The sequence below is a fragment of the Castanea sativa genome, chromosome 6, assembly GCF_040712315.1.
Source record: "Castanea sativa cultivar Marrone di Chiusa Pesio chromosome 6, ASM4071231v1".
Lineage (NCBI taxonomy): Eukaryota > Viridiplantae > Streptophyta > Magnoliopsida > Fagales > Fagaceae > Castanea > Castanea sativa.
This window is the reverse complement of record NC_134018.1, coordinates 34170357-34197794: the sequence shown is the minus strand read 5'-3', so window position 1 is coordinate 34197794 and position 27438 is coordinate 34170357. Positions and strand designations below refer to the sequence as shown.

The 27438-nt window shown below is 35.6% G+C and overlaps 1 protein-coding gene across 4 annotated transcripts; it reads left to right on the top strand.

Moving 5' to 3' along the window:
* The first annotated feature begins 7867 nt into the window (after window positions 1-7867).
* On the top strand, window positions 7868-14411 carry LOC142641607 (frataxin, mitochondrial). Of its 4 annotated transcripts, XM_075816069.1 has the most exons (6): window positions 7967-8266; window positions 8851-8965; window positions 9536-9608; window positions 11276-11323; window positions 11491-11585; window positions 13981-14384. In XM_075816069.1, the coding sequence occupies exons 1-6, from the start codon at window positions 8125-8127 to the stop codon at window positions 14108-14110; spliced, it is 603 nt and encodes a 200-aa protein (XP_075672184.1). In that variant the 5' UTR covers window positions 7967-8124; the 3' UTR covers window positions 14111-14384. The 4 variants fall into 4 exon arrangements, with proteins under 4 accessions (XP_075672187.1, XP_075672186.1, XP_075672184.1 ...); XM_075816072.1 differs by lacking the exon at window positions 13981-14384 and having other exon boundaries at window positions 7868-8266; window positions 11414-11545; XM_075816071.1 differs by lacking the exon at window positions 11276-11323 and having other exon boundaries at window positions 7881-8266; window positions 13981-14411.
* The last annotated feature ends 13027 nt before the right edge of the window (window positions 14412-27438 follow it).

Sequence of the window (27438 nt, the reverse complement as noted above, 5' to 3'; positions counted from 1 at the left end):
AAATAGAGGCAATATTCATGGGTTTCAAATAATATATGGTAACAACCACTATAGTGAAATAATGTGATATTCTCATGGGTTTTTCTATAGAAAATCATAATAGGTTGAATAATTATCATAAGTTTTGGAAATAAATATCAAGAATGTATAAGATGAATAGTGACCATGAGTTCTTATATAAATTCCAAGGGTTTATAATATGGTATAAATAAACAAATATCATAGGTTTAAGATAATCATAACTTTCCATAGGCTTTTATAAGATGATTGTCATGGGTTGAGAATAGATAATTGCCATAAATTCCATGAACTTGTAATATTATAGTAATAGGTTTAAGAACTTAAAGTATTGTTCATTATTGGACTTTTAAGTGAAATAATTATGATATAGTATTTTGCCAAATATTAATAACCTTGGGTTTTAGATAAAATAGTACCAAGTAGTTAGCTTGGGGTTTTAATAGTGCCAACGTAAATTAGGTTTTTGATATTGCCAAGGTGAGTTGGGCTTTTGATATTGCCAACGAGAGTTGGGCTTTTGATGTTGCTAATGAGAATTGAGTTTTTTTATGTTGCCAATGAGATAGTGCCAAGTAGTTAGCTTGGGCTTTTAATAATGCTAACGTAAATTGGATTTTTGATATTGTCAAGGAGAATTGGGCTTTTAATGTTGTTAATAAGAATTGGGCTTTCGATATTGCCAATGAGAATTGGGTTTTTGATAAATAAATTGTCATGGGTTTAAACCATGGACTTTGCTTATGAGATTTGAATTCCATTGATAAAATTGCCATGGGTTTAAACCATGAGTTTTGATTATGGATTTAAAATTCCATTGATAAAATTGTTTTACCATGAACTTGAATCATGGACTTTTCAAATATTGCCAAGCATAAGTATTCTTAGGCTTTAAATAGAATGAGATGTGTGTATTGGGCTCATAGGGCTGGTTTTGGGCTTAACTAATTAATAATAATAAAATTTGATAAGATATGAGTTTTTTGGGCTTTTTTTTATAGTTTATATTATAACCCAATTTAGGTAATAAGATATGAAATATTTGTAGTTAACATAATAATAAGGCAAAAAATATTTGTGAAAGCCCAATAACTTATTAATGGTGTTTGAAAATAAATAGGTACTACTTAAATAAAATTAGGTGTAAAAAAAATGTACCCTAACACATGTCACTTGCACGAAAAGACAAAGTACCGAAGAGGACGGTAGAGACGTGCAACCAAAAAAGAAGAGAAATGTCCTGATAAAGTACCCATCACCTCTGTATTCAATGCACTACATCAACTCAGTTAGCCACATTAATGGTAGAATGACCCCTGAATAGTACTCTCACAGCTTGCAGCACACTCTACCACTTCTAGCCAGACCCTGATGGGACAAGCATTCAAATGAAGATTAGTGGCTGTACAAGTGGAGGGCTAGGATGCAATTCGGTTAGCTATAAAAAGAAAGGAAACCCTCCAAAAGGGAAGACGAAAAACTGGAAGAAGAGATATACTTTGTGTAACACTACCTTGTAATTGAGACTTGAACATTATATGAACTATTGCTCCTCGACTTAATCCGAGGAAGAGTTAATATCAAAATTCATTTCTCTCTTATGTGTTACTTGATGTTCTTCCATTAACTTAAAAGCTAAACTATACAAGCACACTAAGATTGACCTCGAAAACCCATTCTCTACAAAATTAATTGTATTGGTCTGTCACATGCTAACTCTCTATCTAATTTGAGTTAATCTTGATTTTGCTTGCTTACAGATACATTTTATATTTTTTTATTAAATCATGAATTCTACCCTCTAAAAATAGGATCATTGTTCCATTGGAAGTAGTGTGGATTCCTGAGAATATTAATTTCATAGCTAAATCCTTTCAAAAAAAATTTCATGGGTGAAAGTTTCCGTTATGTATCTTTTGATGGTATGCCCCTAAGATGTTATCGAGCTGCCCTGGCATTTGCTATTGTTGCAAAAGAGACTGAGGAAGTCATTACTTAATTAAAACAATGCTCTTCTTTTTTCTTCCCTATTGTACAATGTGATTTTGAATCTATTTTTTTCAAACAAAAAATATATTTTTTATTAAATGAATTTTTGTCAATAATGTTATTTAGCATTTTAAATCTCATATTTTCGTTTATATAGGTGGATGATATGACCATTAACACATAAAAAAAATGCAATCTTCATATTTGATCCAATCGAAATATTTCACATCATTTAAAAATACAAATCAATAAATAAAATAGTCATAAACATTAGCTGAATAAAAATAAATAAAAACGTTGCCTATTTTGTTGCACCTCTCTCTTTCACATATATTTTATTATCACTCTTTTTCACTTGCAACAAAAGTAAATGAAAAAGGTGCTTGTTGGAAGATAGGGAATGGAATTGCCCTAGACATTTGGAATGTTCCATGGGTACCACAACTGGAGGGATTCAATCTAAAACCAAGAATAGCTTCCCTAAATAATCTTACCTAGGTTTCCAAGGCTTATTTTACAAAATCCTAATTAGGTGGAATAAAGTAAAAATTAGGGAGATCTTTGAAAGAGAATCAGCAAAGAAAATCCTCCAAATTCAGTTGCCCCAATTCATTAATATGGGTCCTCACTACCAAATTTAGAGATATATGTGTAGTATGGACTGCATTGGCAAATGGGATTGTTGTTCTTTTTGGGGCTAGTGAATTATGGGATTGCATTGGTAGAAGGAAAGGCAATTGAATGTTTTTGCAATTTTGAAGCTTTTGGTTTATTAAAAAAAGAAGTTAAATACTGTGTTTGATGAAATTCTAGGACTATTACGATGGTTTGGAGTCTCGAAGTGGTGGTGGAGTAGTTAAAACACTTTGGTTTGTGTCAGCCTATCGCTGAAGTTGTTCCATATGGGTTTATAGTGAGGTTGATGGGGTCTTTCAATTGTGGTGTCTTGGTTTGAGAGTTGTAGTTGCTAAAGTTGTTTACGAGTTGGGGTTCAGTACAATAACCAAAATAGAGATTGGTGAATGTGGTTGCATTGGTCCTGTGATCAAAATGTTGGGATGGTAAGGCTCTGGAGGAGAAAGTAGCTACTGTAAAGACCTTATCGATTTTAACATTATAAGTTGGGAATATGAGGTTTTTCAGGACAGATGAGAGAGGGTGTGAGTTTTAGCTTTTTAATATTTGTTTTACATTTTCTTTTTCCTTTAATGAGAATATGGTGGTAGTTTGCAGGCAAAATTTGCCAAACACTATAATTCTGAAAAAATTTTAGGCGGATGGCATGCGTTCAAAGTTTATTAGTTAGTTAGACTCTTTTTTAGAAATCGAGTACAGCAAAATCAACTTCCAGCCAAAATCAAGTTTAATATACTCAACTTCCAACCAAAAATCAGCTCTACGGTGGATAAAAATGAAAGTCGAGTATAGAAAACTTGATTTTGGCTGGAAGTCGATTTTGCTGTACTCAATTTCCAAAAAAAGTCCAACTAACTAATAAACTTTGATCGCATACCATCCGTCTAAAATTTTCCTAGTATTATACTGTTTGGCAAATTTTGCCTTAGTTTGCATGCAAGAGAGAAAGGGGAGGAAGATGAGAAAGAAGAAGAAGATAAAGAAAAAATGTTTTAATAAAATGTAAAACAATCATTTTTTTTAATATAACTTTAAAATGAGTAGCAAAGTAAAATTAAGTTATCTTCTGTATTATCTTATATGAATGCTCTTCATTTGAATTTTATGTATATATCTAAATGGATTAAATGAATATTTGAAAATATTATTAGTTTGAAGGAATGACGAGCTAAAATTGGACTAAATTTGATATATTGCTACTTTTAGACTGGTCAAGATTGAACAAAGGATAGGAATGGCAATGGGTCAGGTTTGGTGCGGGTTTCTTTATCCCTGAACTTGCCCCGTCACCTATAACCCAAACCCGCCCTGTTCTCTAAACGAGTTTTTTTCATACCCTCACACCTACCCCAACAAGCCAATATCTTTGACAGCAAAATCACACATATTTACAATAATTTAATTGCACACAAATCTACAATAATTGAATTTCTCATTTCTCATTTTCCCTTTCGAAATCAAAAGCCCAAATACATAAATCCTAAATACATAACCTTCAAAATACATTTGACAATGAAATAATACATAAAATCACAAACCTAAATACAGAAATCCTAAATACATAACTTTCAAAATATATTTGAATGAAATAATACATAAAAATCACAAACCCAAATAAAGAAATCCTAAATACATCATAACTCAAATACATAAAAATCCTTCATTTTTCCTTTTACACCAACACAAAATAGCAACTGATCTGCCCTTTATAACCCAAAAGCTACCATTGTTTTAGCTCCTCCAAAAGACAAAACTACAACATACCTGAAAAAACAAACAAAAACCCCTCCTTTTACCAATCAAGGCGAGGTGAGGGAGGCAAGGAGGAGGGAGCGGTGTCTATGGCGAGGTGGAGGAGTGAGCGATGCAAGAGAGGCAAGGAGGAAGGAGCGTCGTCTGCGGCGAAGTGGAGGAGTGAGTGGTGTGGTAAGGGAGGTAGTGAGGATGGACCGATGAGGCTGAGGAGGGATCGACACGGTGAGGTGGAGGAGGGCAATGACAACAAGTGAGAGTGAGAGTGAGAGTGAGGGAGAGGGAGGCGGCTGAGAGTTGAGAGTAAGTAATGAGAATGAGGGATTAGGATTAGGGTTAGAGATAATATATGTATACGGGCTGAGTTTAAGGTGGGTATGCATAATACCCGCACCCGACCTAAACCCATTATGGGTTGGTCAAATCGGTACAGCCTCCGGTACGAGATTGACTCCTTCAGAGTAGAGGGGAATGGTTATCCTCTACCTTATTTGGATGCTTTTAAAATTAGTAAGTCGGAAGGGAGTAATTAGCCCTTCCTCTTGTTTGGATGTTTTAAAAATTAGGATGGAGAAGAGAGGAAATGATTTAAATAGACAAATTTACCTCTATTTGAAAATGGACTTGCAATATTGGTCTATGATTACTTTATCAATTTCGTAAAGTCTTGAACTTGATTATCATTCGAAAAATCATATTATGAAAAATCATCAACCAAATTAGCCAACTATATCTGAAATTCAATAATTAACATGTTAATTTCCTGAACAAAACGCACATAGCAAGCCAAAGTTGAAGCAAATCCATAAACTTTAGCAAATTTTTTGTAATTAAAAAAAAAAAAACCGAAATCCTTAGTGCACTTTTTGGTTGCTGAGAAAGAAAGAAGAGAAATAGAAATGATAGAGAATTTGACGAACCTTGCCGTGAGTGTGAGCGAGAGCGGAGCCAGCACCGACGATGATAACGTCAGCATCGGCAGCGTTAGCGGATCTACACTTTCCGTTAGCGGTTGCCGCGGCCGTGGCGACACAGTTCACTGCCTCAGTTCGCGCCTCTCCAGCGACCTTTTTCTTCATGGCGATGAAGCTATAATTGCAACGATAAGTGCGAAAATCGAGACGATGATCGCTCCTAATGCGTACTAATCCAAAGCCACCACCACAGATGAATGTTTGAGCCCAAGAAAATGCCCAATCTCGTGCACAACCATCAACTCGAGATAGATCGCCGCGAGTGACATGAACCTGGTGACATCGTCATCGACGACCCACGACTCAGCGGCGTCTAAATAGTGAGATTCAATTTTTTTTTTTCATTCACCTTAAATTTTCTTAGGAAACAAACAAAGATTATTTATATAATCGGTTTGTAATTTTGTTAATTTAAATTGAGAAATTCATTTGGTCAATAATTTATCTACTCTACTCTCCCTCCAAATCTCTTTAATTTGGGGGAATTAAAAATGAGGGATTGGAGGTAGTTGAAACTCCCTCCAAACTCCTTCCTCTCATTCCTTAAAAAACTTCCAAATAATGTGATTGAATTACTCTCCCTCCTTTTACTCTACTTCCCCTCATTTTTTAAACTTCCAAACAGGCCATTAAGGAGGAGTAAAACCAAATTACAAGTGTATATATATATGATTCTTATCCAAAAAAAAAAAAAAAAAACAGATTACAAGTGTGTGTGTATATATATATATATATATATGATTCTTATCCAAAAAAAAGTCTATATATATGATTGATGTTGATGAATATGATTAATGAACAACTGTTGAGTGCATACAACATAAACTATATTTGAAAAATTAAAAGTAAAGGTGACTTTTAAATTCATGTGAACAAATTATATTATACACAACACATTCTCATTAGTAATGTGGAACAATTACCTCTTTTTTTACTTTAATCAAACACACTTACCCACATAGATTTATAGGATTATGATACAATTATACCATATTTGTAGTTTTTTCTTTTATTGTTTTCTCCTTTTATTTATGGTCTCCTTTTTTATTCTTTCGTTTACAGTCAAATGCAATTATAGTATTATCTACACAATGATTATGGTGCTCGAAAAATCAAACGTTCTCAAATCATCAAATCAAATACGTATACATCACTATCTTTTCTCAAAAAAAACAAAAGAAAAGGAAAAAAAATCCGTAGACATGTGAGGAATGTGAATTGCGAAGTAGTTTTGCTAAGCAGTAGGCACCACTGGTTCAAGGCTGCTTTAAATGTTTTCGTGGGGCCTAAACTTGCTCATCTGTATGGTTCGATTCGATTCGATCCGATCATAAACGCGTTAATTTTATTTTTACTTTTGGAGGTACCAGCCAGCCCACGTGTAGGGCTGCTACATTTTCTCATAGGTAAATGAGAAAGAAATTTCCAAACTTTCAAATATGCCCACTGCCAGTAGTGAGCAAATAAGGTCGTTTACTTTGCAATTCAAAAAATAGAAAAATGAAAAAGATCAGTGAGGTCGCGTACATCAATGAGAAAGTCAGTACTTTCTGTTTCAACTAACGAGCTCAATGTCTCTGAATCTCAACCAACGATGGTTTCCTTCGCCCAGCAAGCTCCACTTTAGATTTTTAAGGGATAAATGAATTAAACGGTTTATGAATAGCTCGATTTGAGAAAAAGCTCGTTTATATTTGTTTGTTTAGAAAATAAGTTAAATTTAAGTCTTAAATTTATATTTAATTATTAAACAAGTTAAACTTAAACATAATAATATGTTTTGTGAACATGAGCGATTGATTTAACTATATATAATATTATATTTTTATATGTGTATTTATCTAAAAATCATATTTATATAGACTTTTTTTTTAGAAGCATATTTATTTAGACTTGAAATTGAATTTTTTAAGTTTATTAATAGGTTTACATGATATTAAATTATTATTTGTAATTTATTGATGATATAAACAATCTATTTGTAATAAAAATTCATAAAATCATGATGAAATAAAACATTTTGGTCATGATTTCACACTATATAAAAATAAAAAAGTTAATTAAATAGCTCACAAACAAGCTCAACGTTTGTTTCAATGTAAAATATTTTCAAATGTAAAAATTTTTACTATAAAATATTTGACAATAAAATATTTTCAAGTGTTTTGAATGACAAAAAACGTGAAAATGCAAACTGCCAACAGCCACCTCAAATGAGCAAAAACCACTGAAAGCCACCCAAAAATGAGCATAAACCATTAAACCACTCCAAAATCTCTCGTTTGAGTACAAAAGAACTTTACCAGTTGAGCTAATTAAAATTCATATGTTATTTGCAAATAAAATTAGCATTAAAATTTTGAGATTCATGTAACCTAAACAAAAAAAAACATTCAAAGAGAATCATAATAATTAAACACAGTGCCTACTACTACCTCACATGATTGGACTTAACAGTAACACCACCACTACATGCCCAACCAAAAGCAACAAAACTCATCCAAAATAGAAACGACACCGTTTTTTTTTAAAAAAACCCCAAACTCAAAGATTTGACTTGAAAAAATTAATTTATAAACCAAAACTCAAAAACCAGTTTCAGTTTCTCTCACACCAGTCTCACTTTCAAACTCTTATTTTTCTGTTAAAATTCTCAAAATCCTTAGCGCTCTCTCTCTCTGAGAAACAAGAAGCAAGCAAGAAGAAGAAGATAAGGGCATTTTGGTAATTTTTGATTATTTTCATTCATTCATTCATGTTCTTCAACTACAAGAACAACAACAGTCTCGGCGGCGGCTGGTTCTGGATAATGGCTATGGTGGCTCCGACGAACGCGGCGGTGGTTTTCACGGCTCTCGCCGGAGTCGCCCTGGTCGGCGCCGTAGTTCTCACTGCTCGTAGGTAAATTAAATGCTTTACTATTTGGTGCACAATTAAAAAATCATAATCGCCTTGGTCGCCTCCCATCGTCGGATCTGTCTCCCTTCTCCGCGAGATGGGAGGCGCCGACGGAAGCTGGAGTTGGCCGGTGGTGCCTCAGACCTTGGAGCCGGTGATTTGTGGGAGAGGGGACCGGAGGTGGCTGGGTTTTTGGAGAGAAATTTGATCCGGGAGAGTTTGAGCTTCAAGTGACTGTAGGAGTGCTGTAGGGGATGTGTATCGGGGTGTGAGGGAGTAAGCAAATGTAAAATGATTTGGGCATCTGATCATGGGCCATGACCATGTTAAGGCCCATTTAATTTGGGCCTAAAAATTGAAGGCAATCCGTTCCAGTAAGCCCATTATACACCTCCCCTCCACTCCACCAAATCAAATTCCAATCCCTCACTGTCGAAACGAGCTGTGTTGCCTTCTGTTAGTGTTATGGCTTCCAGGTTGCGTTTCTTTCAGAGGCTTCCAAAGCTTCTGAAGCTGAATTCTTCTTTTTCTTCATCTTCTTCTTCTTCTCAATCGATTCGTGGATTTCGTTTTCTGCTTCTAGGAACTTCGGGACCTCTCGCTCTTTCCGAGAAGACCGCTCATCGGTTTCCTGCTTCCAGAACCTTCTGTTCGAATCTCGTCCAAGATTCTCAAGGCCCCGCCGCCATTGATTACAGGTACGTTGGTTTTTATTCTGGAATTTGTTTTTCTCTGTTTGGCTCCCGAGAAACTAGTGACAGCAAAACAAGAAAATAGAAGTTCGATTTCTGTTGTTCTGTTTTATGTTGCTTTTTTTTTTTGGGAAATGGATGGTTATCAGTTTGACTAAAGATAAATGCTTGTTGTTTGCTCTAGTCTAATCAGTACTAATTATAAATAATGAAAAAAAAAAATTAGAGCTTGCAAATTTAATTCCGTTTATTTGTTTAATTTTCTTGGATACCAAACGGAGGCTTAGGGTTTATGACTGAATGGCTTAGCTCCTTTTTTTTTAAGAAATGAGTAATTTTCAATTCGACTTTGCTAAATACATTTTGGTTATTATAAAATCTGAAAAATACTGACAAACAGTTCATAATTTTGAAGCTTAAAATTTGAATTTTATTTATTTATTAAAATTATAGGAAACTAAACAGATGGTGAGGGTTTGTGGTTGGCTGCTTTAGGATTTAGCTTCTTTTTTTGGAATAAATTGGTTTATTAGAAATGGGTGAAAGTGAATTTGCTAATGTTTGATGTCAATATAGTTCTGTACTGCAGGAGGATGAGTTTCACACGCTAGCCAATTCCACAATACATCACTTCCTAGAGAAACTCGAGGTAATTTTTGGCCTTGAGTTGTTCTATATTATGATTTATGTGTGTTTCTGTTTGCGAATCTTGCAATGTTTGACTATTTCGAATTTGTAAGTTGGTTTTCATATACCCATTTTAGAATAGGTGATTAGAATTATCATTCCTTGATATTTGAAATGGATTTATGTTTGACTGTCAACATCCAATTGTGTGTTGGTGTGGAGATTTTGTTATTGAGATATACACAAGTTTTTATGATTTGTCTAATGCTAATCATTTATGATGGATATAACATACAGTGTTATAGTTGTATTTTTGGTAGGTTATTTTAGAACAATAACAATTAAGCTTTAGTCCCAAAATTTTGAATCAGTTGTAGATCTTCAAATAATCTAGACTGCCACATGTTTTCATCATTTTATTTTATTCATAGTCATACTATTTGTTACCTCCTTTATCAACATATCATTTCTTACTACTTTTTCTAACGTTAGTTTAGGTCTTCCTCTACCTTTTTCATTCGCACAACTTGAATCAATTCCCCCTTCCTCATTGGTGTATTAATTGATCTCCTTTGCACATATGACATAACTGTACCATCTCAAGCAATTATCCCTCATCTTTTCACCAATAGGATTTAGTGAGTCACTCATGTCTTTGACTGAATTTCATCATTTGGAATCCTTTCTTTCCTTGTAATTAAAAAAAAAAAAAAAACCTTTCTTTCCTTGTATTTACACTTATTTATCCTAGCATCATTTCAGCTATAACATTTAGTATCATAGAGCATATAAGATCTTGTAAAATTTTCTTTATAACTTAGTTGGTATTCTACAATCACATAATACTCTTGATGTTCTTCTCTACTTCATCCATTCTGCTCTTTGCCTATGATTAACATGTTTTTCAATCTCTCCATTTTATGAATTATTGATCTAAGATATTGAAAGCTCTTGCACATGGGTATCTCTTGACCATCAAGTTTTACAACCTCTTCATCTTTCTTTCTACTTTTACTAAATTTACATCCCATTGACTTTGTTTTAGTCTTAGCTGAGAACCTTTAAATTCTAAAGCATATCTCTAAATTTCTAACTTGAGCCACTTGACATTTACTAATTTTGGTCTGTTATCATATATTATTCAATAATTTTTAAGTTCCTTCATGACAACCGGCACTCTTAACCTTGTTGGTTTTAAACTTTTAATTGTCTTTGGCATCTCTTGACAATCATGTCTTACATCCCCTTCATCTCTTTATACTTTTACTGAACTTATATTCCATACTATGTTTCAATCCTATTTAGGTGAAAGCCTTTAAACTTTAAAGCATCTTTCCAAATTTCTAACTTGACATTAACTAAATTTTCTTCGGTTATTTTATATTATACAATAATTTTTGACAATGGGCATTCTCAACCATGTTGGTTTTTAGTGCCTTTGGTATCTTTTGAACATAAGTCTTACAACCCCTTTAACTTTCTTTTTATTTTGACTATACTTACATTCTATGTACTCTGTTTTAATCCTACTTAGCTGAATGCCTTTAAACTCTAAAGCATCTCTCCAAATTTCTAACTTAACATTAACTAATTTTCGGTATGTTTATATTATACAATAATGATTTTTTTCCCTTCATGACAACGGGCATTCTCAACCTTGTTGGTTTTGTGTTGTCTTTGGTGCGACAGGAATACGGTGATAATGTTGAAATTGATGGCTTTGACGTAGACTATGGGGTGAGAATGATTGATTCTTTTTTTCACATAGGTTATTCTTTTAAAGGGTATTGTAATTGCTTTGACATATTTTGGGTGTGCATTTGGCAGAATGAGGTGTTGACCTTAAAACTTGGTGATCTGAGTATTGTAATTGTTTTGACATATTTTGGGTGTGCATTTGACAGAATGAGGTGTTGACCTTAAAACTTGGTGATCTGGGTACCTATGTTTTGAACAAACAAACACCAAATAGACAGCTTTGGCTATCTTCCCCAGTGAGGTGTGATTTATGATTCATTCTTCTCGTGTGGGTTTTAATTTTTATTTTTTTAAATATGTATAGATATCTAATTTTTTATTTATCTATTTTGTAAGTATTTATGATTCATTCTTCTAGGACCTAGTGTTTTCCTTATTTTTAAAATGTTGGACTTGGAGCTTGGCTGGTTTTGTCAAACTAATCCTTATAATCAGTATGCTAACACTTTATGCTTATGTCCTTGAAGCTGAGAGTGTTGGATAAAATACTGTTATCATATCCAAATATCTGCTAAAGTAATAAACAGATGTAAATTTAAACAATCTTGAGTTACATAATGTCTACCAAAATAAGATTTTAAGGATTGTTTGAAAAGATTCAGCTCAACTCTGTTGAATGAAACTGATACAATATTTTTTTGAGAATTAGTCACAAATGACTTTCAGATTATTTTATTGTATTCTGATTGTACTTACTGGACAATGATCAGTATTCACTTATGTTGACATGCTGTTAAAAATGATTTGGATGTATTAAAATTCACCAAAATCTTTTTTTTTTTTTTTTTTAAACTTTTAATCAAGCCATATAGATTGTCATCATGTCATAAATCAACAGATGTTTCTGGGCTTATCACCACTGAAACTAATATGTGGTGATCTTTTATTCTTAAATTCATGTTTCTGTTTATTTATTGTCAAACACTCAATCTACAAATAAATAGAAATTTGTGGTTTCTCCTAGGGCCTTGTTGAATATTAAGTGCTTGACAAGAAATACATGCTTGTTGGAATCAACACCAAGCAGGGATCGAAAGCTTAGAAATGAACCCCAACCCTAATTAACATGGGAGAAAGTCCAATTATTGAATTATAAAAATAACCTTGACACTAGGAAATTAAGTAAGATGCTAATAGCCTAAGTGGCTAATAAGACCTAAAATAAAATACAATGGACCAATAGCTAATGAGCTCTAGCTCAATTGGCATTTGTAGATTTCCTCCATTCATAAGTTCTAGGGGGAGGATGAGCTCTAGCTCACGTGGGCATAGGATTTATGTGATTTTCTCTGAGTTTATATTTCCTGACAGACCTTGAAATTTATTTGGCGTGAATCATTTATATATAAACTATAAAGTAGTAGTGTGTGGTCAAGTATTTTTTTTCTGCAATCTCTGAAGGATGCAGCTGGGAAGATTTGAATCTTTTGGGTTTTATAACCAAGAAAGATTTTTGTAGTGTCAGAATCAAGGCGTCAAAAAGAGTTTTTATCTTTGCTTTCTCCTTTGTTCTCATTTTTAACTTTTTCCTATTACAATCACTTTCCAAAGAAAAACCAACTAGGCTGAAAACATGTCCATGACTGTACTACTAATGGAGTAGAGTTAGATTAGACTCATCTTTGATGGAGGGAAGTTTTTAGAGCCACCCCCTATCCCCCAAAAAAAGAAAAAAGGAAAAAGAAAAACTTTTTTGTAATCCCACCTGAGCCAACTGAATTGGTTTGAATTCTGCATTGAGCTTGTCCTCCTGGTGGGCATGGGGGCTTCCAAAACTTTTGTCTATCAAGAAGAGTGGTAGTTGTTAAGAGTAGGATGCACTTTCCATGATAGAGATCCCATTTGATGGGGACCTTTGTTCCTCTTTGCGCCCTAAAAATATGACTCCTAACCAATCTTATGAGCATGAAAGGAAGAGTGACAGGAGGGTGTGTACATAAGCTGGACACATCTTTGATGTCTAAATGTTATATCTCTGAGATATAGATGTGTTTCCATATATTTGGGCAAGTTGTTCTACCTACCGAGAAACACACACACACACACACACACAGGCATGTTGTAATCAGTCCTAGGATGCATCTGGACATTATTAGCCCTGCATCTGTCTCTCGCATGAAAAGATGATGTTTACCTTCATCCTTGTGTATGCTTTTGCGGTCATGCCTTTGATGCAGAACAAATTTGACACCTGATGTTCCTGTGATTCCGTCTGATATGGGTGTTGACTTTTGTTCCATTTTGGAGGCTTTCTGGGCATTCCAGTGTCTTCATTGTATCGATCAAAGGGGGCATGACTTATGGTTTCCTGGACATGTCTTTAGTGCAGAGAATAATATCAATGAGATGTGAATGTGGGTCTGACCCAACAATATTCTTGATTCATAGTGCTTTATGATTTGAAACATGCTTAATCTTAGATTCTCTGTCTCCAATCTTTGTCTAAGGTATATGCGTCATTAAGGTATTCATATGGCAATACTTGAATCACATTTCTTTTCACAGTTTTTCTTGAATTCTTTGTTGCTGATCTGAAAGATTGTGTTTTTCATGATGGCAATATTTAATCACATTTCTTTCCACAGTTTTTCTTGAATTCTTTGTAGCTGATCTGAAAGATTTTATTTTTCATGCAGTGGTCCATCCAGGTTTGATTGGGATCAGAATGCTCAAACTTGGGTTTATAGGCGGACAAAAGCAGATTTGCTGAAAATTTTAGAAAGTGAGTTGGAGCAACTGTGTGGTGAGCCCATCAATCTTTCTTAAACTATGGCAAAAGCTGTGATAAAAGAGTTCCTTTTGGGAAATTTTGTTCAGTGCTGACATTTTCTTGGGTTCGGTTTTTTGCCTCTCTTGGCCTATATTTTTATCATTCATAAATTTGTATGGTTATACCTATTTACATGAAAAATATAAATTTGTTGTACTTATATGGATTTCACTTGTGGTCCTTTGTGTACTTAGAAGCGTGAGCACCTTCTTATGTAGAGGAAAAAAATTAAAGTAATGGACAAAATAAAGCTTCCGTTGCTGTTGGAAATCTATGCTGCCAGATACATTTTTAGTAGTTGCCTAGTGATGCTTCCCTTCCTCGTAAATGAATTAGTTCTGAGCTTTGATCATAAGTGTAAGATGTGGAATTCGCAGTGAGATGGGAAATTTATAGAAAGATGAAATTATTAATTCTAGGACTGTAATGCTTGATGATTGGACAAATAGCCCTAAAGAACAGTATATCATCAATACTGCCATTGGAACGATGTTGCAGATGAAACAACACTTCCGTTGTATGTGTGTTTTTATATTTGGTCATTCAATAAACATTGAATTATCAGCTAAGTCAAAAGAGAAGGTTTACTGCATACGTTTTTGGGCTTTGCCAATTATAGAGGGTTTGGATCTATTTAAAGAGAGCGATATTTACACAACTCAATCCAATTTTGTTTGATTAAATTCCAAACTTCATTGTAACCACAATACTTATTAAAAAGAATTATTATAACCAAAATATTATTTTATAGTAATTGAACCAACAAATTGCTTTGCATGACATATACATTATGACATATGTGTTAGGGGTGTCTATAAGTTGAGTCAAGTTGAGGCTCAAGTTGTCACTTGATTATAGCATGTCAGGTGGGGGGAAAAGAGGAACCTGCTATTGATCAAGTATAAAGGGGCGATTGATCGTTTGAACGTCCACGGTTAGTTGTTGGATGTGATTGAAAATAATTATGGTTGACGAGGGGATCTCCAGATTCCACCCAATCTGGATGGTGATTTCTAAATTACAACTAGATTTGGGCATAGATTTTTAGACCTCTAGTAAACTTTTGTTGCATCTGGAGCTCCTCTTTGCTATCTTGGGATGGATCAGATTGGACTTGTCAATTTCTTAGTTTATTTTTAGAGCAATCACATCAGCATATGCGTAGTCTTCTAAAATAGAAAAAGGTACACATTTTACACATTTTGAGCAAAAAAACACCCATGTCAGTGGGTGTAAAAATGTGTAAATATACATATTAGCTACAGTAACCGTGTATTACACGGTTACTATAGCTCATCTATTTATTATTTTAGTATTTGTTTCTCTCTCTTCTTAACTCTCTCAGGCTCACAGCTCTCTCTTTCTCTCATCTCATGAATCTTTCTTCCTCTAGCTTCCATTGATCATTGTTTGATCGGGTTTGGTCGGGTTTCTCGTTGTTTGATTGGGTTTCTTCCTCTCTCTCTCTTCCTCTAGCTTCCATTTGGGTTGAATGGGGTTGATTAGTGGGTTGAATGGGGTTGATCAGTGGGTTTGATCTTCGATCTTGTTGCTCAGGGCGTCGATCTCGAAGAAAAGGAGAATCATTGGCTTGACTTCGTCGGATGTGGAACCCCACGACACCCGTTTATGCTTTGATTCGATGGAGAAGACGGTGAATTTCGGTGGAGTAATGAATGCCGGTGATTTGTTGCTCTAGCAATGAGTCTAGCGATCTTGTATTTGGTTTTTTCTCTTTGTAATTCCATTTGGGATTTGTTTTATTTGATTGTTGATGGTGGCTGGGTGTGGGTGATTTTGGGTTTGTGTTGGGTCTGTGAGAGGGTTTTAGAGAGGAGAGAAATAATAAAGAATGTAAAAAGAATGAATATTTTATTGAATAGATGTGTAGAATAGATAAATTGATGTGGGTTTTTTGTAAAAGTGGATGTGTAAAATAGAAAAAGTAGGTTTTTTTTTTTTTTGGTAGAAAACGGAATATCATTAAAACTAAGCAGCAAAAACAGGTTCAACACACTGTCTGTTGCAATACAGACCAGACCATAGCTATTAGCCTCCAAAACAGAAATAAGGTCCACAAGTGGACCATTCAACAACTCAAAATCAGAATCTAAATTTAGCCCGAAATTTGCAAGCCAATCTGCACTTCTGTTTACTTCCCTGTAGATGTGTCTAATGCTTGTTAGGGGAATTTGGTCAATTAAGAGTTTACAGTCATCCATTATTGAGGACACAATGGTGTTAGCTACAAATTGGTGATTGAAGACATCAACTATAGCACTTGCATCTAGCTCAATAACCACAACTTGCACATTCATTTGCTGACATAAAAGGAGACCATCTCGAAGAGCCCATAACTTAGCTGTGAAGCTGTTTGCTATGCCAATCCTTCTAGAAAAACCCCCAATCCAGCTGCCATTCTCATCTCGAAGAAGTCCTTCGCCACCAGCCAAACCTAGATTCACCACGGATGAACCATCTGTGTTTAATTTCAACCAACCACTACAAGGTTTTTCCCAACGCACTTGCTTCGTGATTTTGCATTTTGCCACCAATGGCTTGCCAACACAATCAAAGTATTCTAAAGCACGGTGGTTGATGTCCAAGGCAAGGCTTGACTTTAAGTTCTTGTTTTCAAATACCAGCTGATTCCTGCCCTTCCAAATTGTCCAAACAGCAAACATAAAGGTTTGGTTCCAAGGAGCTTGTCCTGAACTTCAGGCACCTTCATCTCTACAATTAGACACAAGCCAATCTTGAATGTTGGCTGAGAAGAAACCTGTGTCCTGATAGCTGATACCTAGCTAATGCCAAACTGCCTTGAGCTCATGACAGTCCCGAAGAGCATGGAGGATGGATTCTGGGCTATTGTGACAATGGGGACAAAAATTATCAACTTGCAGCCCCCTAGCTTGTAAGCAATCTCTAACCCCGATACTCTGGTGCATGCATTTCCAAATGAAAGTTTTAATTCTCGGCAAGGTATCTAACTTCCAAATCCACTTCCCTTGAAAGGCCGGCTTAGGGAAGGGTTCACTTGCAAGGAAATATGCACTTCTAAGATCAAATGAACCTTTGGGAGAAGGTTTCCAAGCTAATTTGTTCGTGTTCCTTGCTACACACGAGAAAGGGGTAGCTTGAATCTGTCTTTTAACATCCTCAGGAATCTCCATTTGCAGCAAATTCCAATTCCATCCCTCTAAACTAGCAACATCCTTAATTTTAAGCATATTAGACTCGGTGGTTAGAGGACCTTGGATAATGTTTCTTAAAATTCCTACCTTGTTCCAGCTGTCATGCTAGAAACTAAGGCTGCTTTCATACCCCGGAACCCAAGTGATTCCCTTCTTGAAAACAGCTTCCCCTTTCTTCATACTCCTCCAAGTGCGAGAACAAGGTAGCTCACTTCATTTCTAGAGTTTACGCACTGATTAGTGCAGTACTTCAGTCTCAAAACTTTTGTCCATTAAGATTCTTTCTCCATATGAAATCTCTAATTTAATTTAGCAAGAAGAGCCGTATTCCTGCCCTTTGCAGCTTGGATGCTCAGCCTACCTACATCCTTAGGGGTAGTGACCTTCTTCCATCCCACCCAATGCATACTTTTCTTGTTGGTCAAAGAGTTCCATAAGAAATTCCGATTAACTTGGTCTGTGTCATCTAGAATCTTTCCTAGGAGCTGGTTGCATTGCATTACATAAGCTGGGATAGTTAAAGTGGCTGCTTGGATTAAAACTGACCTCCTGGCCATGGAAAGGAGATTTGCTTTCCAACCTGCAAGTTTCTTCTTAATCCTTTCCAACACGAAGTTAGAATCCTGGTTTGAAGCACCATTATGTTTAATGGGGAAGCCAACGTACTTACCTAAGTTAGGTGTAGACTAAAACCTGAGAATGTCACTAAGATCTTCTCTGTCACTTCGATTCACATTCTAAGAAAAGAACACCCTAGATTTAGCTTCACTTATGGTCTGACCAGATTGGCTGCAAAAATCATCCAACACTTCTCTAATTACTAGACAATTTTCTATGTTTGCGTTGGCAAGGAGGATAAGATCATCAACAAAAAACAGATGCAAAAAGGCCGGCCCTTTCCGGGAAGCTTTGATAGGAATCCAAGACTTATCTTCACACCTTTCCTGGATTAATTGCCTCAAATAGTCCATACACATAATAAAAATGTACGGAGACAGCGGGTCACCTTGCCTTATCCCTCTGGTGGGAAGAAAAGGCTCTAGAACCCCTCCATTAAAAAGTAAAGAGGTGGAGATTGAAGAAATGCAACTCATAATAACTTCAATTAAATTCTCGGGAAGATTGAACCAAATCAACATATCCCTAATGAAGCTCCACTTCAATTTATCATAGGCTTTCTCTAAATCAATTTTCAATGCCATATATCTTCCTTTCCCTTTAGTTTTACCCATAGTGTGTATCAACTCTTGAACAATAATAGCATTATCTACCCCTCTTCTTCCTGGCACAAAAGCAGCTTGGCAAGGGCCTATTAGATTATCCAAATACGGTCTCAACCTCCCCACTATAATTTTAGTGATGATTTTGTACACCGAGTTGCACAAACTAATAGGTCTGTAGCTACTAATGGATTCCGGGCTTTGAATCTTGGGAATAAGAACTATACTCGTGCTATTCAAATAGGCTGGAATTTTCCTACATAGAAAAACATTCCTAATCTCCTCTTTAACTGAATCCCCAACAGTGAGCCAGAATCTCTAAAAAAAAACCAGCATGGAGTCCATCAGGACTTGGGGACTTAAAAGCCTTAAGAGACCACAAGGCAGTGACAATTTCTACAGCTGTCACCGGCTGATCTAAGCTTTGTTTCTCCTCCTCCGTGAGACTAATTTGCTAGCCATACTGAAGGTTATGACTCCAAGCAGCCTTAACTTGGCTGGTAGTATACAACCTAATAAACCCCTCTCTAAAATGGTTCATGACTTCTCTTTCCTCTGATAACCAATTCCTTACCTCATTTTTCACCATAGTAATTGCACTCCTTTTCCTCCTTGCAAGTGCAGAAATGTGGTAGAAAGAGGTATTTGGGTCTCCCATCACCATCCAATTAATTCTAGATTTTTAAGGCCCATAACTCTGCCTCTTGATTTAGCACTAAATCCAATTCTTTATGAAGCTGGTTCTCCAGTTCAATTAGGGAGAAGGAGGGATTGGAAGCTAAAACCCGCTGGATTCCATTAAGTCTAGCCATTAATCTCCTTTTCTTCCCAAATATGTTCCCAAACTGATTTTTATTCTAGAGAATCGCTTCTTTTGTGAATCTTACTATAGAGGCTGGAAGGTTCCCATCTCGATTCTAAGCCTTAGTCACTACTTGAGGATAAGAAGGGTCGGACAACCAGAAGCTCTGAAATCTAAAAGGCCTATTAAGGAAATTGGTCAGTCTAGGAACAGTTTCCAATAGCACCAGACAGTGATCCGAATGGCAACGAGTGAGATGAGAGACTCTAGCTTTCGGATACAAGAGGCACCAACTAGGATTCATAAAAAACTTATCTATTCTCTCTTGAATGAGGTTGTTTAACTCCCTCCTATTTGTTCACGTGTATCTAGGACCCGAGAATCCCAAGTACACCATATTGCACTTATCTAGGCAATCTTTGAACAAGAGGGATCTAGATATGCTGACAAGCCTTCCTCCAAACTTATCCTCATCCAACAGGGGTTCATTAAAATCCCTAGCTATCACCCACGGTTTATTATGCAGTTCTGCTACTTTAATTAAAATTTCTCACAAAATAAATCTTTTTGCATTCCTAGGACTAGCATAAATAGCAGAGAAAATCCAAGAGACGTTAGTGGCAAGTACATTCACTTCCACATGGATTTCTTGCTCTATATTTGCCAATTGTACCACTTCCACAATATCAGAATTCCAAAGCAGCCATAGGCCTCTTGCAAACCCAATTGTTTCGATGTGGATGACGCCATCAAAAGGAAGTCTGTCCGTTATTTCCTTTGCACGAGCTCCACCAAGCCTTGTCTCCATAATTACTAAGATGGCCGGGTTATGATTCCGAGCTAGCTCTCTCACATGGTTCTGAAAGTTGGGCTTTAGCATACCCTTGCTGTTCCAAATTATTATATTCATGATTACAAAGTGTATAGAAATAAGATACACCTCAAGAGGAGATGCCAGTTCCTCCTCCCTCTTCAAATTCCATCCTATCTTCTCCATTGTCTCCGCTGTCCTTCCTCCCCCTAGACAGAAACACCCACCACGGGTTCTTCATCCTTCCCCACTTTGGGTCTACCAGTGTTAAGAAACCCCACCTTGCACTCTTATCCAACTAAAGAAAAATTAACTTCCAAACTTTCTTCAGGTATTGAACGATCCACCCCAACACATGCTTCGACCACACCTTTGTTTCTACTATCACCAACTTTGGAAATTGAATGAGTGAGCTTACCTTGACCTTGATTACTCAACTCATAAGGAACTCTCTCCACCTCGCCTTGACTTAAATGCCCAAATTGGCGAGTAGAGCTGTTGAGAATTGAAACAGCGAGCTTGCATCAACACCATTGTTGCCGAGGAAGGACTGAGCTTGTGAGGCTGAGGTGTGAATTAGTTTGCTGCTACCAGTGGCTTCTTTTTTCATTTGGGTTAATGCCCTACTCCTAGCAATGGCTTTTTTAGCCTTAACTGAAGGACTAATGTGGGCTTTAGAGAGAAGCCCAACCTTGTCCATTAAACCCTCAAGCTTCAAATTCGGGCCCAACAACAACACATCCTGCCCAGCCTTATCCAATTGATTTTAGGTGTAAAACCCATCTTAATAGTCTTCTTCCTTTCTTTATTACCGTTGCTGGACTTATTCCTTGCCAAGGAATCTTTTTGTTTTGAGCTCTGGCTTGATTGCATGGGGTCCGACCGCTCCATTCCCTTCGTGGTCCCCTTTTGTCCTCCTCTCCTATGTGTAACCACCATCCACGGCCCGTACTTGTCCTTTTCATGCGCCGTTCCACTACTCTCATCCATGTCATTGCCAACCCCACACCAACCTGTGTCATGCATTCTTCGTGGGCTTGTACTATTCACCTTAGTACTAGACATCTCCTTCTCCGGCGACGGCTTAGTACATCGGACTGCATGTAGGCACATTTCCTTCTTGTGACCAATTCTGTCGCACGCAAAACAGAGCTTGTTGATGCCCTCATACACCACAGCTTGCTCACATTTCCCAATGAGCACTGTATTAATAAGCGGTTTATTCACATAAACCTGTATGCATAGCCTAGCATACTTACCTCGAGCTTCCATGGCGGTATGAGTATTGACTCTCAATACTTTCCCAATGGCTCCCCCAATTTGTTTAAATACTTCTGCCTCATAGAGTTCAATAGGCAATTCATGTAATCTAACCCAAACGGCGATTGACGAAACGTTAGCTGCTGCCGGTTTGAAGAATGGCTCCCACGGCCTTATGGAGAGAAAATGCTCTCCTATGAACCATGGACCTCTTCTCAAAATTGCGTCTAAATCCTCCTTCATTGAGAACCTCATTAAGAAAAACTCATTATTGAGGTCCACACAGTCTAGTCTCCCACTGGGTTTCCACAGTTGTTGAAGTTTGTTATGAATGCAGGTAAAGCCTATTTTCCTTCCATAAAGTTTGACAATCAAATCTTTCGACCACGACCCCCCTTATACGTAGTTTAGTTTCCTTAGATAGCTTTACTGCCGCTAAACTTTCGTGTAAACCAGTAACCTCATTGTCGGATTCAACGTCGTCCTCCATTTGATCGTAGAAATCAAAGGATTGAGCATAAGCTCCTGGTATTTCTCCTACCAGTTTTTCCTTGAAAGATTTGTTGGATGATACCCAAGCATTGTTGTTTCGTGGAGAGAGGCATGCTCATTGCCCCCTTCTCTGAAATCAGCGTGATGGACATCCTTTACCTTCTTCTTGCTTCTCAAGAGTCCAGCTTCCTCTTCCCTTGAAAGAGCACGATGCTTAGAGCGAGAGTCCATTTTTCAAAGTCCTCTAAGAAGTGAATTCATCCATTCCAATTGAGCAAGATTTTGATCAAATTTTATCAAACTGGTTTTTTCTTTCAAAATAGATAGAAAATTCCCACGAATTGATGCGGTTTCTCTTAGAGTGCGTTTGGGAGGGGCTGAAACGCCCATCGTCTGCGTTTTAGCCCCTTCATTTTTCTTTTCTTTTTTTTCTTCACTGGGATGCGCATTGTGTACTATTCATTGGTCATGAACAGTGATTTTAGGTCAATGAATAGTAATTTTAAGTGTGAACAGTGTTTTTTACTCATTAAAAAATTATTTTGCTACAGTATTTTTCAGTTTTCAGTTTCAACTACATCCAAACAGACCCTTAGTGCAGCAAAATAATCAATTTCTTCTTCCTCAAGTTCTTATATAGCATGCTAGCATAGAATTTTTACTATACCAAACACAATGGCACCATCACAGAGGTTCACGAATTTTGACACTCACGCCTTCAGCTCCGTTACTAGTAATAAAATTATGCCTCTTGGCCTATACATATAAACCTAATATTTCTAAAAATAAAAAACATTACTAAAATCATTTGGCATACTAATATAGTACGCAAGGATATATAATATGAACCCAGGGGGTTGGCTGAGTTGGTAGGGCTCTCAGTCTCAAGGTGTTTGTACTGGGCTCGACTGGGTGTGCTCCCTAGTTCGAGTCTTACTACCTGTACTTTGAAAAGAATTTCCTGGGTTAGCGCTTTACCCCTTCGTGGGCTCTCCCGGCGTGAGCAGTGATTAGTCTCTGGTTGACAACTTTGAGAATACACTGTTGGCAACAAAAAAGAAAAAGAAAAAAGAGGATATATAATATGGGCATGACTAGGAGAGAACCTATGTTACAGAGAGAGTTGCAGACAGAAGTCCAAAGTCCAAAGCCACACGTTATGACCATTCCCTAAACAGAGTGCAAGAAAAGTTTGGCCACACACGAAATAAGCTTGGAAACCACACGTTACGACCATTAAATGGGTTACATAGTTGGTTCCATGTTGGTGCGGATAATGGCCATTAAATTTAAGGGCAACCACATGCTGATACAGCCGTTAGCCACACACTTTCAGAGGTCCCCCCTACCCCCCATAGGTAGGTGTATAGGTTACTTCTTGTCCTGAAGATTGTCCACGATATTTTTTTTGGTCACTTGCCATTTTACGATTGGTTAACAAAACACGTCCGCCATTCATCACTTGCTATTTCTGTGATTGATTCAGGTCTCCATGTTCACCCATTTCAGGCATATCTCTCTGGCGAAAAGCGTAGCTACCAAGTTGAGATTTAGGCTAAACCATACAAAAAAGGAAACATAAAAATACCTAACTTTAAACAAAAAATTTCTGTGCTGTGGGCTATTATTAGAGGAAATGTCTCACACCATTTCCATTTGAATCTTTTCAAGACTTTAAAAATATACCATTTTTTTGGGGTGATTTTATTTCAAACAAAAAAATTATTTCCCAACCTCGCTCCTTGGTTATGCTTGATTAAAATTACAGGAGATTCCAATTGAATTACAAACTCTTATTAGAAAGTATTTGCAGTGTTAACGATACGACATCGATTAGCTTAAACAGCGAGAATTTAGGACTTGTAATAATAAGAAAATAGAGAAACTAGAACAGTAATCACTACAATTGGTCAAAATAAAACCAAAATATCTCTCTATATTTTAAGGCTAAAATACAAATTAACTAATGGTAATATTGTTATTACCTGTTAAAATAGAAGGGGGTTAATTTCAATTGCAAAATCTACCACAAACTAAACTACCTCTAATCCAATCCAAACGTTAAAGAGAACTAGAGGAATCCAAATTAACCGTTCCAGATTCTTTCCTCGGTTCGCACAAATCTCGCTGATGTAATCTCTTGAGCGACTCAATGATCGCCAAGGAAGATGCCGAACGGGAGTGAACCTGAGCCGGTTCGATTCTCCGGTCCTTCAAAGGCCTACACGAGTCAATACAAGTCGCCTCCCGTGGAGATGATGCACGGCCGAGATCGTCCTGTTATATACACAAGAAATTAATCCTAGCCCTTGATAGATATATTGTGAACAAAAAAAAAAAAAAAAAAAAATAGTACCAGAGAGTGTGAAAGATCTGTAGCATTCTCATGCATTCGCTTTAGTTTCAAAGAAGGAAAAACTGTCGCCGTCGCCGACTCTTCTTCGTTGCTGCTCGAAGAAGACATTGTTGGCGAAGGCGACTCATCACCATGATCGTGATCATCGTCTTCTAACTCTTCTTCTTCTTCTTCTCCGTTGTTATGGTTTCCTCGAACGCAGGTTTCGCAGACGGAAAAGGTGTGGCCGAGCTTGGAACCCGAGGCTTTCCATGGAGTCTGGGACTGGCATGTGTGGCAGAGAAGGGTCCTGGAGTGGCGAGCCACGATGAAGTTGGCGCCGTGGACCTTAGCGTCGCAGCCCCAGCACAGGCTTGCCTGGTCCGACTCGCAGTAGGTCCGAGCCTGTATCTTACAAAGCTCGCACTTCTTCATCTCTTCCTTCCTTAATTCTTTCTTTGAACTTCCCTGAATTGTTTTCTTGGAATTTTCTTTCTTTCTCTGGGTCTGGGATGAGAATTGAGAAGAAAAGGAAGAAGCCGAGGTTAAAAAGAGTAAGTTGCTTTGTCTATTATAATCTTGAAATTACCTTCCTCGCCTCCTCCCTATTTGTCAAATTTTTGTTTTTACTTTTTCGGATTAATTTTGATTTTATCCTTTTATATTTTAAAATTTAGTCCTAACTTTAATAACAAGGTAAGTTACACATGCCACCTTGTGATATATCCTTAATTTTTTTTTAAGAAGAATATCCTTAAAATATTGAGTTATCGTGTGGTTTATTATAGTTACTTAGTAATCTATGACATAATTCGACATATTCTAAAGAAATGTGACATATCATGTTATATATATCATTAAGTTTCAAAAATTCGGTAAAAAAATACAGAAAAGAAAAAAAAAACTGTTGGTATATAGTACGAGTATAATACATTTATATTTTTAAGTTTAACAATAAAAATATGAAAACATTAATCATATTACAGTCATATAGAAAATTCTCAACAATTTATTGTGAAATAATCTACTTAATAAAAAAATTATTTCAATAATCATGATTAAATCAACAATAACGCTAATTTTTGTCTGGAAGATAATAATTGACTTACATATTTAATAATATTCTACTTATTCATATATCCAAAATAAACGATTTTAACTAAATAAAAATAATAAAATAAACTTGTTCACCTCTTTGTTACTTGTCTATTTTACTTGTCTCTTGAATATATTAATTTTACTTTAAAAAAAATCTTTTACTATTCATCCCATAATAATATTTTGATGAAGATAAAAGAGGTTTAAAGGTAAAAAATAATATAAGAGAGATTTAGGGAGGAAGTATAAAAGAGAAATATATATTAAATCAGGAGAAAGGCAACTAGCAGCATGAGGTCGGCAGTTTTTTACTACTACTAGAGGCCTCTAGTGAGTTAAAGCTTATCACTTTATCTTCTTGAATTGTTATCTTTTGAACTTTGTAAAGTGAGTTATCTCTTATTTACGACAACAATTTTTTACCCTTCAAATGCATTTTTAACTTATTGATTATAACGTAGGCATAACTAACGTAAATTCTACTTTTAATTTTTAAAAAATGTGATTACCTTCGTACATTTGGAAAGTGAATGAGAAATGCGAGTTCATTTATAACTTATGGATGTATGAGTATTTTACGTGTATGTTAATGTTACACGTAAAAACTAACTATGAGTTACTCTCTTATTATGTTTGTGTTACTGGATATTTACCTCATTGTGGTTTGCTATACATGCATATTTTCTTCTAGTTTGCTTTTAAGGAAATTTTTTTTACACATTACATATACGCTATTTTTGGAAATTGTATTTTTCAAACATGATTTTGGTCCATGTGGCAGCATGTATGTAGTGTGTAATACAGTAATAGTAAGTGTGTGACTATCATTACTTTTTTCTTGATAGGATATTTTTTCTCTAATTAAACGCAATTCAATGATGTAGCAAGTAACAATATCACAAAGAGAGAAAAAGAACATTCTACAGTACTCTCACATTTCTTACTCTCTCTCTCTCTCTAAATTCTTTTTTCAATCCTCATTTGGATTTCTGTATATCTATGAAACCGAAGCTTTTAAGGTAAAATTCTTTTTATTTAAACAAGTTTTGTTGAAAATTTCCACATGATTAAATTCCTTCAATATTAGCGAGAATAGCTTAGGCATCAAAACACATAGAAGGTAAATGTTAGAGAATAAAACACGTGGTAACTCTAGATATGTTTTATGAGTATAATACAAGAGTGATATCTTTCATTTACTCGATATAATTTTGAATCTCATCATTCATATGTGTTGATTAGCTGCCTATTCGCATGACTCAAACCTTACGGTTCGGTGTTTTGCTCACTGGCGGCTCTACTTATATGTGAGGACCACCTTCACTTGTCAAAAAAAAATTGTATATACAAAAAAATTTGATAGAAAAAAATTATTTTAAATTAATATGTTATGTGACCACCTTGACTTGAAAAAAAATATATACTTTAAAAAAAATATTATATACTAAATTAACCTATTTTGACCACTTAATAAAAATATTGAACACCTTACTTGAGAATCATAAGAATTTAAATTCAATAAATATAAGTGTAATGCTTCTACATTAAAACATTTTTACAATAATTTTACAATAATTCTTATGTGGTAAGTTGTTACTAATTCTAATTCGGGTTCAATATTGACATGTTTTACCCACCAATAACATGCTAACAACTTGTTGCATAAAATTTGTTATGAAATTGTTGTGGTCACTTTATTATTCTCATATCAGCATTTTCAATTTGCACTTTATCTTTTATTAGTTTTTTTTTCTTATTCTCTTTGTTAGTATAAAAAAAATTGTAATATTTCATGCATTTGCATTTTTTTTTATTGATATATTCAAATTGTCTCTTTATTAAGTTTTGTATAATTTAAGTTTCTTAGTAACCACCCTAAAAAATATTCCTAGAGCCGCCATTGGTTTTGCTATTCTCTTCTCTTTCTCTCCCTTTGTTTTTTTTTAATAAAGAAAATAGTTTTTCTATTTTAACTTTCAAACACAGTATAATTTCCTAGTATTAATGGGGTATTTTAGTGATACAAGCAGATTACAGGGTCATTAAATTATGCATGAAATACAAGATAAAGCTCTTATAAATAAAATAGATATGATCAAAATGCAAAAAAAA

Coding starts and splice junctions, on each gene's coding strand:
- LOC142641607 (XM_075816069.1), top strand. CDS start 8,125: ATGTTCTTCAACTACAAGAACAACAACAGTCTCGGCGGCGGCTGGTTC. Junction 9,609..11,275: donor ACTTCCTAGAGAAACTCGAG/GTAATTTTTGGC, acceptor TTGGTGCGACAG/GAATACGGTGATAATGTTGA. Junction 11,324..11,490: donor GCTTTGACGTAGACTATGGG/GTGAGAATGATT, acceptor TGCATTTGACAG/AATGAGGTGTTGACCTTAAA.